This window comes from Cololabis saira, chromosome 10 (assembly GCF_033807715.1).
Source record: "Cololabis saira isolate AMF1-May2022 chromosome 10, fColSai1.1, whole genome shotgun sequence".
Lineage (NCBI taxonomy): Eukaryota > Metazoa > Chordata > Actinopteri > Beloniformes > Belonidae > Cololabis > Cololabis saira.
The window spans coordinates 15,039,286-15,055,482 of NC_084596.1; the positions used below are offsets into that span (position 1 = coordinate 15,039,286).

The window sequence follows — 16,197 nt, forward strand, 5'->3', positions numbered from 1 at the left end:
TAATATAAACAAAGCAACTCCATTTCCAGATTTATTAAAAACAATATTTCATACAAGTTAAGGTGAGAGTGAAAATATGTTGAGTGGTTTTTGTATATATAAAAAAAAAAAAACGTATTCACAGTATTCAGCTGCTATTCAACCAAACTGGGGAAAACAAGCTTAGGTTTCACTTCCCTAAAAAAATGTGAGTGCAATCTCTTTGATTTGGACATTTTTATAAACTGTTATTTGTTAGAGCCGAGCTCCATTGTGATTTTCATGAATGTGTCAGCGTAGATGACACTGGATTATGTAACTTCCTTCCCCTCGGCTACCTTTTCCCCGAACGCCAGCCCTGCACACGCATACTGCAAACACTCCCCACTGCAGGCTAATGATGAAAGCCTTTTGGTCTTAATGATCAACGTTAAAACACTTAAGTGCAACACAACTTCCAAAAACCATTCAATGAAGTATTGATCAATAAGACACCTCATTTCCTAAGTCCAACTGACCATCCGGCCTAATCAGGGCTCTTACCAGTTAAAGAGCTCGCATTGCCGGTCGAGCTGACAGCAATTAATGCAACCAAAACGAACCACGCTACCTACGCAGGAGGCACCGCTTCCACTTAAGCCAAGCACTACAGGTTAAATCCCAAAGTAAGCACCAAATCTGTGATAAGCTGTGCAAATTCTTTGAACATTTTCAGGCCAGCAGGAGAGGAGGGAAGTACACAGTGACTCTGTGTGCAACGCGGACACTCGGCCTGACCTCCAAAATTTCTCCTCGCCGTTAGATCAACAAGCGCAGAGTTTACAACTCGGTCGTCCGCCCGAGTTATCGTCTGAGTCACAGGCATCCGCAGCTACTGGTGTTGAAACTACTGAAAAAAATTACACATAACTGCAGAAAATGGTGCTTTTATTTATCTTCGTGCAGTCAATGGACCTATTCATTGACATTTTGACTTGGCTCTGACTTCTCCCTCGGTGGAGAAATAAGTGTACCTCCTGGCTTTCTCCGTGCTCAGATACAGACCAACGAAAACTAACAAAAGTTAATAAATGTCACGCGGCCTGATGTCTCGGGCAAATCGCAAACATCTGTAGAATATCTGTCATCGTAAGTATAGATGAATAACTGATATGCAAGAAGGGCAAGCCACAAATGTAACAGCGTTGGAAGAAAAACACTTAATTGTTCCTGTTTTATTTTTTTATTTTAAAAGAAAAGTCAAAGATTGTATTTCAGGCTGAGGGAATGACTCACTCTATTCCTTTTTTTATTTTTAATATTCTGCACCATTTATATCCTCCACCCATTTCATTTTCAGTAAATGTGGTATTAAATTAGTCCCTGAACTGCCAGGTTTGTCCAATTTGGCAACCCAGAGTCCGGTACAGCCTTTATTCATCTGCTCAGAGTTACAAATGGGAAGTTATCGGCATCTGTTCTGATTGTTCTTGCAACAAGTCTGCATGTGCAGGCTGGGGTCCTAGCGCTGGCCTGCAGACACTTGACCACAACCTTCCCGAACGTTTGCTTCGCTGCATGACTCACCATCTGAGGATCTAACACAGAGAATGAAAATAAACTGCCATTGTTTTCAGACATCGGATTACTGTGAAATCCCCATTCCTGCCTGAATAGAGCTCTTGTCTTCCCCAGTTAAAGTCATCATTGTAGATACATGACTCTCCAACACACGGGAGCTGAATTTTGCTGTCAAGTCGGAACCAACTAATCTCAAACATGAAAAAAAAAAACTATTACAGCTGATGATGCACAGCAGTGCCAGGCTAAACCAAGCACTGGGGAGATAACTCAGGAATTTCAAACTCTGGGGAACTTAATGAAAAGAATTCCCAACAGTTTTAAACTTTACACCAACGTTTTTGAAGGGGACGTTTAAAAAAAACAGTTTAGAAACTTCGTATGAGGCTGTCTACTCTGAAAAATAATAATTTCAGTGAGTGGTTCGGACCGGCGGGGAGCCGTTACCTCAGAGGTTTAGATAAGAACTGAAGGATATCGCCTCCCGATCTTTACTGGGGTTGCACTGAGCCGCACAGCAGACGACGTTCTCTTTGCTGGAAACTGTGTCATGTCAGTCAACCTTCTTTTTTTTTTTTTCGGTGAAAGGGCTTTTATCTTTTCTTCCAGATGTTACAAAACATCAGCAGTTTTCAGATTTGGGGTCCACATGTATGGCTCTTAGGGCTGGGCGATTTTGGACAAAAATAAAATCCCGATTTTTTTCTCTGAAACCCCGATTTTCGATTTCGATTTTTTTGGTAAAACTACAAAAGACAATGGAATAAATTGTTTCAAATATTTTATCTTTATTTTTAAAGAAAAATAGCAAACAAATTTCCCTATTGGGAATGAAGTGCAATTGAAAGATACTGTAAATCCTCCTTGAGTTTAATAAAGTGACAACATTTACAATTTTCTTGACCAAACAAAGATGACTAGACGAGCTTTGTCTGTAATGCAGCCAGCTGCAAAAAAGGAAAATCGATTTTCCGATTTTCCTTTTTTTTTTTAAATCGTCTTGATTAATAAATCTGATTTAGATTTAAAATCGATTAATTGCACAGCCCTAATGGCTCTATAAAATTACACTGCTACACTCGGCATGTTGGGGAGGCATATTCTGTGGCGTTGTGCCGCCTTACACATGTTCTGTGTGTCATTGGTTTGGAAAGGTACAATACAAACAGCAGCGTAAGGACGTCGGGTGTTGGATGGGGGCTGAGGAAACCAAAGCTGGGGATTCAAAGAAGCACAATAAATGCAGTTCCTCTGGGTTTAAGGAGTTAAAGTTGTCAGTTTAAAACAGAGTTGGTGAATGTGAAATGTACTGGCTAAAATAATTAGCCACTGAATAGTATCGCATGAGCTACAGGTTTTCAAGAAGTATGGAAAACTGCAGTTGATCTAATAACCACTAGGGGCTCATCGCTTTATCTTCTTAGCACTTTAAATGAAATTGACTTCTGAGCTGTGAATAAACACCAAATTTTTAAGGTAATTTCGTCCCATTAACTGGAGAAACAGAAAGGCACAAAGAGCTCCAGCTTAGCTTAGAAAAGGTCTGAGGGCGAAGGCCGCAGGCTCGTCGGCAGGACGGCTCGTAACGTTTCAGCTGCGAGAACCAGCATAAGAAACTGCCAGCAGCTGCTCAATGTAGCTTGAGGTAAATGATGTGGTGGAGTAGGTACAGTATGTTCCAACCATCTCCTCCACTATTTTTCGCCTCTTTTTGCCATTTTTGGATTTACCAGCGTTTGGCAGTCAAGTCCTGCCAATATGGAAGCCACAGGTTTCTGAAAAGTGCCTCTGAAGCTCATTCTTCAGAGCGCTGGTTGACAGCGCTCTGAAAAATGAGCTTCAAAAGCACTTTTCAGAGACCTGGGTGACGTGACATTGGCTTTGTCCAGTTCTTTTTAAGCAGCTTATTGTTCCAGATGACACTATTGCAATACTTTTCTATCAACTCTGGTGTTTTAAGTTGAGCAAGTAGGTGTTTTATTGCTCGGTTAAAGGGTGTTTTATTTACCTTTTCAGAAGATAAAAGATGTCAATCACCTTTTGCATGTTAGGACACTACAAAACATGTGAAAAAAAACTGCTGGTTTGACAGTATTATGGAAAGATTCAGTGTTTCAGGACCTCAAACAAAAAAAAAATGGTCTGAAACAAAGTAGATAAATTAAAAGATTAACAGTTCAGGAAGAACATGACACATTTTCCAGGAACTTTTAGTATCAAACAATTTTCCATCCTCATGTTTTTTCGTGTCCTTCACAAATAACTATTTATTTAAACAGTCAAGTTCAGTCTTTGACATTTAACACACAAATATTGGCAATTTTTTCTAATTATTGCATGAAATTTGAGGATTTTGTGTTGGCACAGCCTCTACACAGTGTCAATTAATCTTTGTACAAATTGTAAACATCAGCGCTCCACTGATGCTCTGCAGGTTTCCTTCCACCTGAGTTTGCTTTCGATGCTTCGCTTTCAGCTCCCGTAAGTTCACCCGACACGTTCAGTTCAGGGGAGACGTTTGGGAAAGAGCGAGATCACAATGATGTCCCACACTCTGCCAGTAAACACATAAACAGTGCGCTGTTTGATCAGGAAAACTGGGGTTGTGTGCCAGTGTTTGTGTGTCGGTTGAGGGGATTGTGTACACACGGGCCCAGCAGTTGTGTGCGTTTCAATAGAGGTGCTGTCAGATGGTCGACAGGAAACACTGAATATGTAACGTCATCAGACGACTCTGTCACTGCGGGGCACGAAAAGCAACGCTTTGCAACATACATCGCACACATGATTTTATTTTTCCAAATAAACTGAGTGAATAAAACAAAAAACAAAAAAAAAATTTAAAAATAAAGAATTAAAAAAATTAAAATCAACTGCTGATAAAAGAAACTCCTTAATTTTCCACTTTGCATTTCCACATTTCTGTCAGCTTTTGTGCACAACTGTAGCGCATGACAGGTGCTCATTGGCACTTTGAAAAAACATCAAATATTAAAAGGTATGTTTACGATAAAAGGGGTAGGAAATTCTTCTCTCTCACAACTGCATTATTAATTCATACAGTTAAAACGACTTTCCACGAATTAATGGAGACAACTCATGGCTTCACAACTGCTTTTGGAAAATAAAGGGCACGTTGGCCTGTCAAGCGCTGCATTATGGTGGAATTGAGTGGGTCTTATCTATAGAAAGCATGCTGTTAGCTTTAAAAGGGCCTGTGCCCTGCACACAGACACTACACTGGAACCTCAGTGTCAGCTTGGCGCTAATCATTTTTCATTTGTGGCCTACCACAGGTTTACAGCTGTAAGTAAACTGCATTTAAATTGAAGAGTCTGCAGGTGAGATCAAAACTCCAGCATCCTCTGGATAGACTTTAAATCAGTGTCTGAGCCCTTCCACTCCAAAACAAAAAAAAAAGAAAAGCAGCCAGTGTGAATCATCCCCTACGTCTGCATAGCAGAGTTGTGAATCAGGCACAAACTTGCAAAAAGACAGCAACTTCAACTTTTCTTAACAAAGCTGCACGACCAGTAAACAAATCGGGCTCTGTAATTTATAGGAATGTGAAACGGCAGCGAAAACATCTGCAATGTGGATGTAAATGCTAATTAATAACAGTTGCACTGTCAGCAGCTAAACCCTGAACAACGGTGATGATTCATGGGTAGCCAATAAACAAAACTCAGAAACCACAATGATATAAATTACCAAAATTGCACAGGCATGGCAGTGTGTGCATTTAGTGTTACAGCCGTACAGTAATTGAGCTAATTGTGCTGCTATATCGGTACACTATAATTAACTTTTCAGTTTCACTTAAACAGAGACAAAACAGATCAGGTTAAAACAAAAACCAGTCCCTAATTTCTGCCTTTTTGTTTAATTATTATTTTTTCTTATAATGAGACATGGAGCTGCTACATCCTTTTCACGTGAACTCTGCACTGATTAGATGCCCAGTTTCTTGGCTGTTTTTCTTTACTATACCAAATAAAAGTTGACACCTAGGTGGAGGAAGGTGCTGGTATGTCCGTGAAATGTGTGTAATAGTGTAAGAGGTGGTGTATGACTGTGCAGGATTTCTGTTTTGGAGCAATGATGAGGGATGGGACTCCAGCATCAGTGCAGACATGTAGAGGTTGTGCACTGCAAAAACTCAAAATCTTAACAAGAATATTCGTCTTATTTCTAGTTAAAATGTCTCATTTTAAGTAAAAGAAAATCTCATTACACTTAAAACAAGACTCATCACTGGGAAAAACAACAGTTTTCACCTGTTTCAAGTAGATTTTCACTTAAAATAAGTAGAAAAATCTGCCAGTGGAACAAGATTTTTTTGCTTGTAATGAGAAGATAAATCTGGCAGATTTTTCTACTTATTTTAAGTGAAAATTTACTTAAAACAGGTGAAATTGTCAAATAATATTTTTTCTGGTAATGACTCTTGTTTTAAGTAGAGATTTTTTTGACTAAAAATGAGACATTTTGACTAGAAATAAGACAAATATTCCTGGTAAGATTTTGAGTTTTTGCAGTGTGCTTTAATAGCAGGTCAGAGGTTTGTTTCAGGGAATAATGGGCAATAATGTTGATTAACTGACTTTATGGGTCAGCTGAATGCTTTTTTTTTAATTGGTCCAACCTCAATTGGCGCACACACAACACCAGAGATGCGTAAAACACACACAAAAAAAAACAATAAGAAAAGTGTGTATTTCAGAGGAAACTCACCAGCTGCAAGACATAAGGGCAGCAGCAGCCTGAAGATCAGCCCGCACACCATTTCAGAGGCCATGACTTAATATGTGGCCCCCTGTTTGAATCCAGTTAAAAAAGAAAAGAAAAAGAAAAAGGGGAGATTGTCTCTCTCAGGGTTGCTCTTCTTGCATCCCGGTCTGCTGCGCTGCGTCAGATCCCGGCTGGCTCCGCAGCGCAGCCACAGCGGCTCCCCCGCGCCGACACCCGGACTCCAGCCATTCCTCCCCGAGCTTCTCCACAGCAGGTCCGCGTCCGCTGGATAATAAAGTCACCATGATAGTTCAGAGCCACGGAGGAGCTGAAGTCATGCCGGCAGCTGCGGACTCAGGTGCTCCAGCTGCGGCGCGCACAAAGCGCGTGAAAAAGGAGCCAGCAAGTCCCGTCCCCCCTCACCACCTCCAAGTCCTAATTAACTTTTTTTTAAGGGGAGGAGAAAAAATAAATACATAAAGAACAAACTGCGTCAGTGTGTCGCTGTTAAACTTTTAAAACTGTCTTCACTGGTCTCTGTTAAAAGAAGACCGGATAAGTCGACACCTACGTGAGTGAAAATTGACTTTTTTCTTGACTTGTGGCGTGGGCTGTATTCAACAACAGGAGGATACTGGCACTCCTCTGACGGACAGGAGGCTCGGCCAATCACAAGTGAGCTGCTGGGAGCCGGCCCGCCCCCTCATAATAAAGAGTTGTTAAGGATAACGGGCTCAAGATTTGGCAAGATTTTACAAAACTATATTCTTACTGCTTTGTATTAACCCACTTGCTTAAATCTAAATAAATAACCTACTACTTCCAGGGTGACTTTTTGATTTTTCAGAGGACCTTCACTTATCATTGGATTCTGCTATTTAATGGAGAGAAACAGCGACGCCTACTGGTAATAATAATAATGATAATAATAATCAATTTTATTTCTATAGCACCTTTCATACAAGAATTGCAGCTCAAAGTGCTTCACAGTAGCAATAGAAACATGTTAAGAACAATGAGAAATAGAGAAATAAACAATGAGTTAATTTGTGGAACAACTGTAAAGATGAAATGAAATCATGTAATTCACCAAGTAAGTTCAAACGAATCTTTAAAAACAATACTCTTTTTCTTTTCTTTTATGCTTTTCTTAAGTTCTGTGAAATGAAGAAATGGTAAAAACAGAACATTAGAAGGGGTAGGACTAGAAAAGTTTTTTGAAACTTCATCCTACACCCTTTCAAACAGGAAATATTTATTTACATATAGATTTGTCTCTTTAATTTGCTTTTGGTTTTCTTTGTTTTTTTTTCGGTTTATACATTTTATGTATTCTGATTATTTTGTTTTTGTTTTAACCTGTTTGAATAAATAATTAAACGAAACAAATGATAGCAAATAAAAATAAAAGATAAAATGATCATATCGGAACATTTAGGTACAGTTATATAATACATAATTTTGACAGAAGTCAGTTCTAAATTTATTTATAGAACAATTACTAAGATAGGATAAAAGCAATGTTGAATATAAAAAGGTAAAAATGCTGCACTCGTAGGTCATACCATATAGCAGCTCTAGTTTACAGTACAACCATCACAGTGTGGCTGCAGCAGGTGCAATGTGACAGTGTGTATTACTGGCAGCAAAGTGCTTCACGGCAGTAAGTGTGAAACCAACATGCATGCAACTATAGCGCAAATACTTTCATGTTGGTACAGCCTGCCACGCCTATACTTGAAGGCAGGAAAATACATTTCCAGTTCACTTACAACGGATTATCATCCTACATCCTACATCTTGCAAGAAAAACTAATCTTCTTTTGAGGTAAACAGACGTGTGCAGACATGTGTCACGGTGCAAATCTTAACTTCGCTTTTAATGTTGATGTAAAGCACTTTGAATTACCTTGTGTTGAATTGTGCTATACAAATAAACTTGCCTTGCCTTGCCTTGCTTTGCCTTAATTCAAACCTGCACGCTTGCATTCTTCTTTCCGTATTTGTTTCATTTATTTTGTACTCAAATTCATTCTAAATGTTTATATCCATTGTACCACCTGCAGATGTTTCCTTCAACAAGCCAGACAGAATATTGTATAATAATTTTATGACAATTTATTCTTATTCTGTTCTAATGTTATTTACTGTTTGTACACGTTTATGTATTATAGTTGTTTCTGTATTATAATTGTCCTCTTGAGCAGTTGTGATGCCTGGATTTCCCCATTAGGATCGGTAAATAAATATTAACCTTAAAGACAAGTTGGGACATTTGATTTTTCTCTGTGTTCTTTGTCTTTTGTTTCCCCCAAATAGCTGCTTTTATCCTAGACCTTGATGTACTGGAGTTTCTGGAGCTTTATTTTTTGAGCTGATTAGAGGTATTTGTAATACAGTTTTTCTCAGTCGCTTTGGTGCTATTCTCAGATCAGAATGAAAGTTCTCATAACTATTAGTTCAACCTCCACAACATGTAGTCCTTTGTCCACATCATAGTAGCAGTTTCTCCTTCCTCTGAACAAATTGCAAATGCTTTTGGACATGTATCAGTTGCTCTCATACAATTCTCTGCTGTTTTACAACATTATCATTTGTTTATGTCATGTCAGTCAAAATGAACTATACTTATGGACGCTGAATAGTCATTTCCTAAAAAACTAATAGTCCTCATTTCATTGCTTTAGTCATTACATACAAAATTGTTGAACAAGTTATCAAATTGTGTCAAGCTAATTTACTGTAATACCTTTCTTTATCATTTTTTCCTGGAAATCTCTCTAAATTGAACAATTGCTCTCAGGTGAACTTCAGTTTTCACTCATGAGGAGGTGTGTGAAGCATTTAGTTGCAACCAATGACAAGTCACTTGTCCACAATCACTCAGGGCTGAATCCCATGAACCATCACTTGGCAAGCATATATAGACCGAGCAAGACATGTGTACCATTTCTACAATTCTGTGACACAGAAATGGAAGGTCAGCATGGTGGAAGAGGGGTGAGGATGCGGGGAGGAAGGGGAAGGGGACAAAACAGGGGAAGAGGGGGAAGAGGCCGAATACATACGCATATTCCTAATGAAATTAGGGCTACAATTGTGGACCATGTTATCAATCACTGCCTCACAATGGCTGAGGAATATAGTGTCCTAATGAAAACATGACAAAGCCATTTGACTATCATGCTCATAAACGATGGTGACAGGACTTCTCATTTTGACGACACTGACAGTTTCATTGACATGAGTACTTGCTTTTGAGGGATAGACAATCCATTTTGAGCAAGTGACGCGCTTTTGCAGGTCATCCACTAGGTTTTGCAGTTTGTGATAATTGTTCTGAGAAATGCACTAAGTGTTGTGCAAATGTTAAGAGTGATCTGAGAATAGCACCAAAGCGACTGAGAAAAACTGTAATAATACTAATAATAATCATGGAACATCTCAAGCATGCAAAGTGGCCTGAGGTGACTCATGTTTTCACCTGAGTTTGCCTTCCAGTAATAATTATTGTGATCAGTGCAGTTTGTGTAAATAATTCACATTAAGAGGATTTTGAACAGGCTTTTATTCAGATAGATAGATAGATAGATAGATAGATAGATAGATAGATAGATAGATAGATAGATAGATAGATAGATAGATAGATAGAAATGCACGTTTCTTACAAATGTGGCACAATTTTAAAGTGAAATAAACAGGCTTTACAACAGTATAAGATTTATTGCCAAGAAGCGTTGTTACAACAAAGAAAACATCTAGCAAACATTTCCTTTATATACACATATATATAAAATCTCTAATTCTACATAATTATCTATGTTAGTATAACCTAAAATTATAATAAAGTTAATCCAATTTGAAGTGTTTTGAAAAACCCAGTTATTTTCTTTCATTCTGTAAATGGAAGACCTCTTAAATGTTTACACGAAGTATTGGAGCTGAAGCCGGGAGGAAATCAGTTTAGCTACGCATTAAGATTGGAAACAGCAAGCTTCACTCCAAACTCCAGAGATCAGCGTATACCCAGCAGGCCCTCTGACGCTCTTGTTCAGTAAATCTTACCAGAGGAAATATAGAACGGTAGAACTGAGTGAGTGGCTGTTGAGGCCATTTCTTATGTTTTTTTGAGTCATAATGCAACAAATGTTTTTAGTCCGTCTGGACTGCTGGCAGGTCAGTGGAGCTTGTGGACATTTTTAATTCAGAGCCATGATTATTGTTACATGTTTGAAATCTTTTTGATGAAACATCAAGTCTTTCAAAAGACATCAACATTTCTGAAACCTATACAGCTCATTATCACAGGTTCCTTTAGTTCACGTGTTTGTCAGGCCACGTGCACTAACTGCTCCAACATACTATACGGGATGTGACTTTAAAAAAATGTGCTGCTAATGTCAATTGCTTTTTTCCTTTTTTTTAGCTGAGGTGAAAAAATGAATGTTTGAACACTGCTAGTATAATGGACAGGTTTTTGACGAGGAGTTGTTCGTGTTTTTAAACACATTTTGCACTTTTTTGGAAAATGTATTGATAGCAATGAATATTGTTTCACAGTTAAAAAAATAAAAAAGGAAACCAGTTACACTGAACATAAGTACGCTGACAGCAAAGAATACTGATACACGATAAATAAAAACAGTTTAAGATACCAGGTGAATATATCTAAATACCAGCTGGATGATTTAAAATTAATTGACTGAGGCTTTTATTGTAATCAATCAAATAATTTAAAGAGTTTCTCCTAAATAAATCATAAGATATGCTTTGAAAGGTCATATTTCCCAAATATTGTTTTCTTTCCTCAACTCTGTTTTTAGACTTTCTTGACTAAGAAGTAGCCTCATTACGTAAACCTGCCCAATCCCTCACGCTCAGACATCTGACATGAGACAGATAAATTATTGCTGCAGAATCAGAAAAACCAAGAAAATAGATGAACTACCGGTGAGGAAAGTTAGATAAATAAATAACCCACAGAGTTCAGGTTTACATGTCAATACAAAAACTCATAAAGTTTTAATTAGGGCTTGAGGTCAGATCTTGAAATATTAACTTTAAGTGACTCCTAAAATCCGGTCAACGTTTATCAAAAACTGTTGTGGTTTCCTTCTGAGATCAAGCATTTTTCTGATGAAATGCCCTCAGATGAGAAAATGAAACATTTTTGACAAAAGTTAAAAAATATATATGTGAGCAGTCTTTGGGGAAGAAACCTCTGCTTGAAAACCAAGTTTTTATTTTTTATTTTTTGAACTGAACAGTCACTTCTGATGGATGAGATAAGGACTGAGACCGCTGATGAGCTCCTCAGAGCAGCCTGTGGGTGCAGGGTCTGATGAAATGAGTCACAGTGATCTGACGGCGATATCACCGATGACAATGTCAAAGGGGTGGAGGTCTGGCAGTAGTAAGACGTTCAACTAATCATAGTGTCAAGAAATCTGACCTCGTTGGGTTAAAAAAGTGGAAATCCTCAAAAACACGTGGCTGAAGAAGCAATAGAGGGAAGTGAAGGTTGCCATCCAGACTAAAACGTTTCATCCTAAGCGCTGACATCTCTAAATGTGAGGGCCAAACTCACTCAACGAGCCACGGTGCTCCGTGCATGCAGGCACTGTCACCATGGAGGAGCCTCATCAGGAGAAAAATGTTTTAGAGTTGGACACAGCCATTTAGATGTTTTCCTCTCTACTACATCCAGCTGAACGCTTTAATACATGTTGCACGCCATGATTTGATGATAATCATATGAAAAATCCCAACAGCCATCACGATTCTCCATCATTTATAGATCTGAGTCATAAAAACTGAAAAATGTCAAATATAATTTAAAAAAGCTGCTTGGAACCGCTCCCCTTGTACACAGAGCTGTTGATGACTCACTCAAGCTTAATGTCATAATCAGAGTGAACGTTTTTCTCATAGATTGATACTCAAATGCTTGAGTAGTAGAACATTTCAGGCATATTGTACCTGTCTAAATGTATATTACCAACCTAGCAACAGTTCTATTCAAAATACAATTTGGAAATGATTTGTTGCTCCTAAATACTGAGAAAATGCATACAAGTTTTTACTTTAAACTGCAATGTTGAAGATGATTCACAAAGCTAATCAAATCTTACTTGTGGTTTTCCTTGCTCACTCTGAAACAAAATACACGTAGGAACAAGCTGACCACAATTTAAATGTGTAAAACAAAGCAGAAGAACATCCAAGCGCCACCAGCTCACAAATTAGCCCAATCGATCAAAAGTTCTTTGATACTGTATGTTTTATGATCATATTGACAAGGAAATGATCTGCGCTGCTGTTTTCAGTGGCGTACATAATGCAAGTGGCGACTAAGAGCCAGCAAATGACTGGAGACGCCAAAGCTGATCCAAATGACTCTCCTGTGCCTCCACGTGGATCAAACCAGGGCACTTAAAGCAGCAAAGGTCCTGCTCGTTACCCCATGAATCATTACTTGGCCAAATCCGAACGTATGTAGTTTATGGAAGTAAGAAAGATAAACAGCTAAATGCTGGTAATGGAAAAGCTGCATGGCTGCCAGCCTCTGCCCTGAAGCCTCACTTCTTCACTGGAGATCCAGACCCGGCTGGACGCTCCACTGCAGTGGGTCGCGTGGGAGCGGCACCGCAAGGTTCAAGAGCTGCAGCCAGCAATAATCGATTACAACCTCAAAACATGTCAGCCCTTGATTTGTTTGTTCTGTTTGAAGTCCAGACCTGCTGATCTAATCCCTCGATGGACGCAAATCTTAAGTAACATTTTGTCTTTGATCCATTATTCATCCAATTCTTGAGAGGGACTTATTGATAAACTCTTGAATTACTCCTGACTCACCTGTCTCATATTTTCAGAATTATTGGAAAAACAAGAGGATTATTTAGCCTGGTGATTGTTTAAGTCTCATACTTTAGATGCCTCCAAATGGTCACTGTTCTGTGTTATTAACTCACTTCAAAGCAGTTGTCTCAACCATTTTTTCTCTTTATTCTCAAACAGAACTAAAGTTTTTCAGCTATAGTTGGCAGCTGTGTGCGGCTCAAGTTTAGCACAGTGAAACTTTAACCTAATGCAGGTTTATCGTATCATAGTTCTGTATGTTTGCGTACCAGAAATATGAGGATTAATGATGATGGTTTACAGATGTCATTAGATTGCCCTAATAACGTTAAAAACAAATAAAAATACAGAAAAAGACAATAAATGTTACAAAATAGTGGAGTTATTTCAAGACAAGCTGTAGCGGACTGGTGTAGGAGGAAGATGCAGACGATGGGAGGCAACCCGACATGCAGCCACAAAATCAACATTCAGAAAAGATTTGAAAAAAGAGAAAGCAAGTATGACTTAAAAGGAACAGAGATTTAAAAAAAACAAGATGCAGGACAAAATTGATGGAACGTTGTGTTTCTGTGAAAGGAATCAGTTTATGGAACAATCTGAATAAAGAAAACAAAGAATCCAAATCAAACATTACATTCAAAAGTACAATTAAAGACTGTATGTTAAGTAAATATAATGAAATATGTTAATTGAGTTTGATTGACATTCCCATAGGCAGCGGTAATTTTATTTTATTTTTATTTTATTTTATTTTAGTTTTTTTATTCACTTAGTTGTTGTTTTTTATTATTAGTATTTTTAATTTATGTTATTTGTGAAGTTATTTCTTGGAAAAGGGGGCAGATCAGATAAGATTCTTCTTCTTTCTGCTCCCTTTTCATTCACAATTTAAGAACATTTGTATTTGTATTGATCTTTTTTTTTTAATGAAATAAATAATAAAATGAAAAAAATGAAAATCAAAACTAAAGATCTACTGATGCAGGATGTCCAAGAAGATACCCAAGCAAATGGGCAGATACACAGACCAGGAAACAAAAACAAGGAAACAGATGGGGGGACCAGGCAAGCAAAACAAACAGAGTGACAAAGAGAGAAGGAGACAAAGGATTTTGTACACTCATGTATGGGCTAATGAGACACAGGTGGCACAATCAAGCTAGACATGGACTGAATAGAAAAAAAAAAAACACAGAAAACCAACAAAATACAAAGAAAGAAAGAGATAAACAAAAAATGGCAAAGAATTAAACACAGAACAGAGGCTACACAAGACGAAATGAATGCAAGAAAACCACAACCATTCAAACCACAACAAAATCTGAATACTTACACGATCATGAAAACCAGAACTAAAGAGTCACGATGCTGACAAGAGCTTTGCTGGAAGAAAAACTATGATGAGGAGAAAAAATATGAGTAAAATGGAAAATGTGTTTACTCCTTCTGAGAAGGGATGAATATTTTTGGATCAGAGATGAGATTAACAGCGACTTTGTCATGTTGTTTACAAGTGAAAACAATAATTAAAAATAAAACCTCAAATGCTCAAAATGAGTAAAAGACAGGACTATATCACTCAGCCTACGGGAGAAAACCACTTCCTTTTCTAGACTCCTTAATCAATAATATACAATAATATAAAAAAAATAAAAATAAAATCCCTTTGGTGTCTTTTGTCCATAAGTGCATGTGACATGTAATCTCCCATGAAATACCTTGTTTTCTACTTTCCAATCGATTTGTTTGCATTGTTATTGAAAAAGAGAGAGTCCTAAAGGTAAAAACTGACCAGTTATGTTGATGAAAGAGCGGCGGTTTTCAGAGATGGAGACGGCTCTCCTTACAAGACCTGCAAACAGATGCAGGGGAGGTTCAGTTAAAGGAAATTAAGAAATAATAGACTTGTTATTACATCAGTGATTAAGCACTGGTCACTGAGGTCACTGTGGGGGACATTTCTGTTAACAAAGGCACACAGTGTGACATCCAGAGTGCAATTGCAAAGATGTATTACTTTGTGCACAATGGAGAGAAAAGTGTACAGCCTTGTCTCTGCTGCTCTGAAACTTCACTGAGATTACAAGAGCATTCATGCGAGCAGAAGAGCAAGAACTAGTCAGGGAGGAACTTGAAAACCATCTGTTGAGGTTGATAAACTGAAAACTATATCAACAGAAGTGGCTTGGTGCAGTTGTTAATATTAAAAACAACTTACTTAAAGAATGACTTAACGCTGGGTAACTGCCTTTGAGAAAAACAAGTAACCACCTCCTGGTAATTGTAACCGTCAGGTCACTGTAAGTCACATATCAGAACAACAGAAAACCCAGTGGGCTTGAGGCTGATATACAACTTAGGTGAAGCATTCAGTAAATTTCCTTTACAGTCAAATACTTTAGATTCACACAAATCTTTGTGGAATGTGTAACTTAATGTTACTGCTTTCCCCCGTTACCCAGACATGATGAATGCTATTTTTCTGTATTTTGCACATCAGCAGTTTATTTAAAATATTAATTGTTGTGATGACTAGCCATCTTGCCTCGTTTGCAGAGTGAATTTTGAGTTTAATAGGAGTTGAGCAACACCAAACAAGCAGTTCGTAAGTGAGCGCATCCAACACTGGTAGCTGGACCTGAAACCCGAAGCAGAGAAAGAGGAATATTTTATGTTGGGGTTTTTTTTGTTTGTTGTTTTGTTTTTGGCAGGTGGATAATGATGGTGAATGAAGCTTGATAGATTATCTGAGACAAGAGTGAAGGATGTAGTGACAGACGGGCAACCAGGAAGCCAAAGGGCAGCTGGAGGAGAGGTGGTGGAAATGCTTGAGGACTTCAGCCACAGGGTTAAAAGACAATCCGGAACACAAGATGGGGTTAGGGTTAAGACTTTTTGTGTTGGATACTTAGCTGGACATGATCCAGCAATGAATGTAAAGAAGACCAGAGAATATATACTGCGTGTTGATGAGATGATAAGATGGATCGCAGCTGTGTGTGATCACCAGAATGCCACACACACAAACACACACACACACACAAGTCAAGAGATAAACAAAGTCAG

General features: G+C 38.2%; 1 protein-coding gene across 1 annotated transcript in view; it reads right to left on the minus strand.

The window, feature by feature from the left end:
* Positions 1-6,840, minus strand: part of LOC133452461 (piezo-type mechanosensitive ion channel component 2) — a 117,864-nt gene extending 111,024 nt beyond the window's left edge. Inside the window, 1 exon segment of the mRNA XM_061731784.1 lies at positions 6,274-6,840. Coding sequence (XP_061587768.1) covers positions 6,274-6,337 — 64 coding nt within the window. The 5' untranslated portion in view covers positions 6,338-6,840.
* Between the last annotated feature and the right edge of the window lie 9,357 nt (positions 6,841-16,197).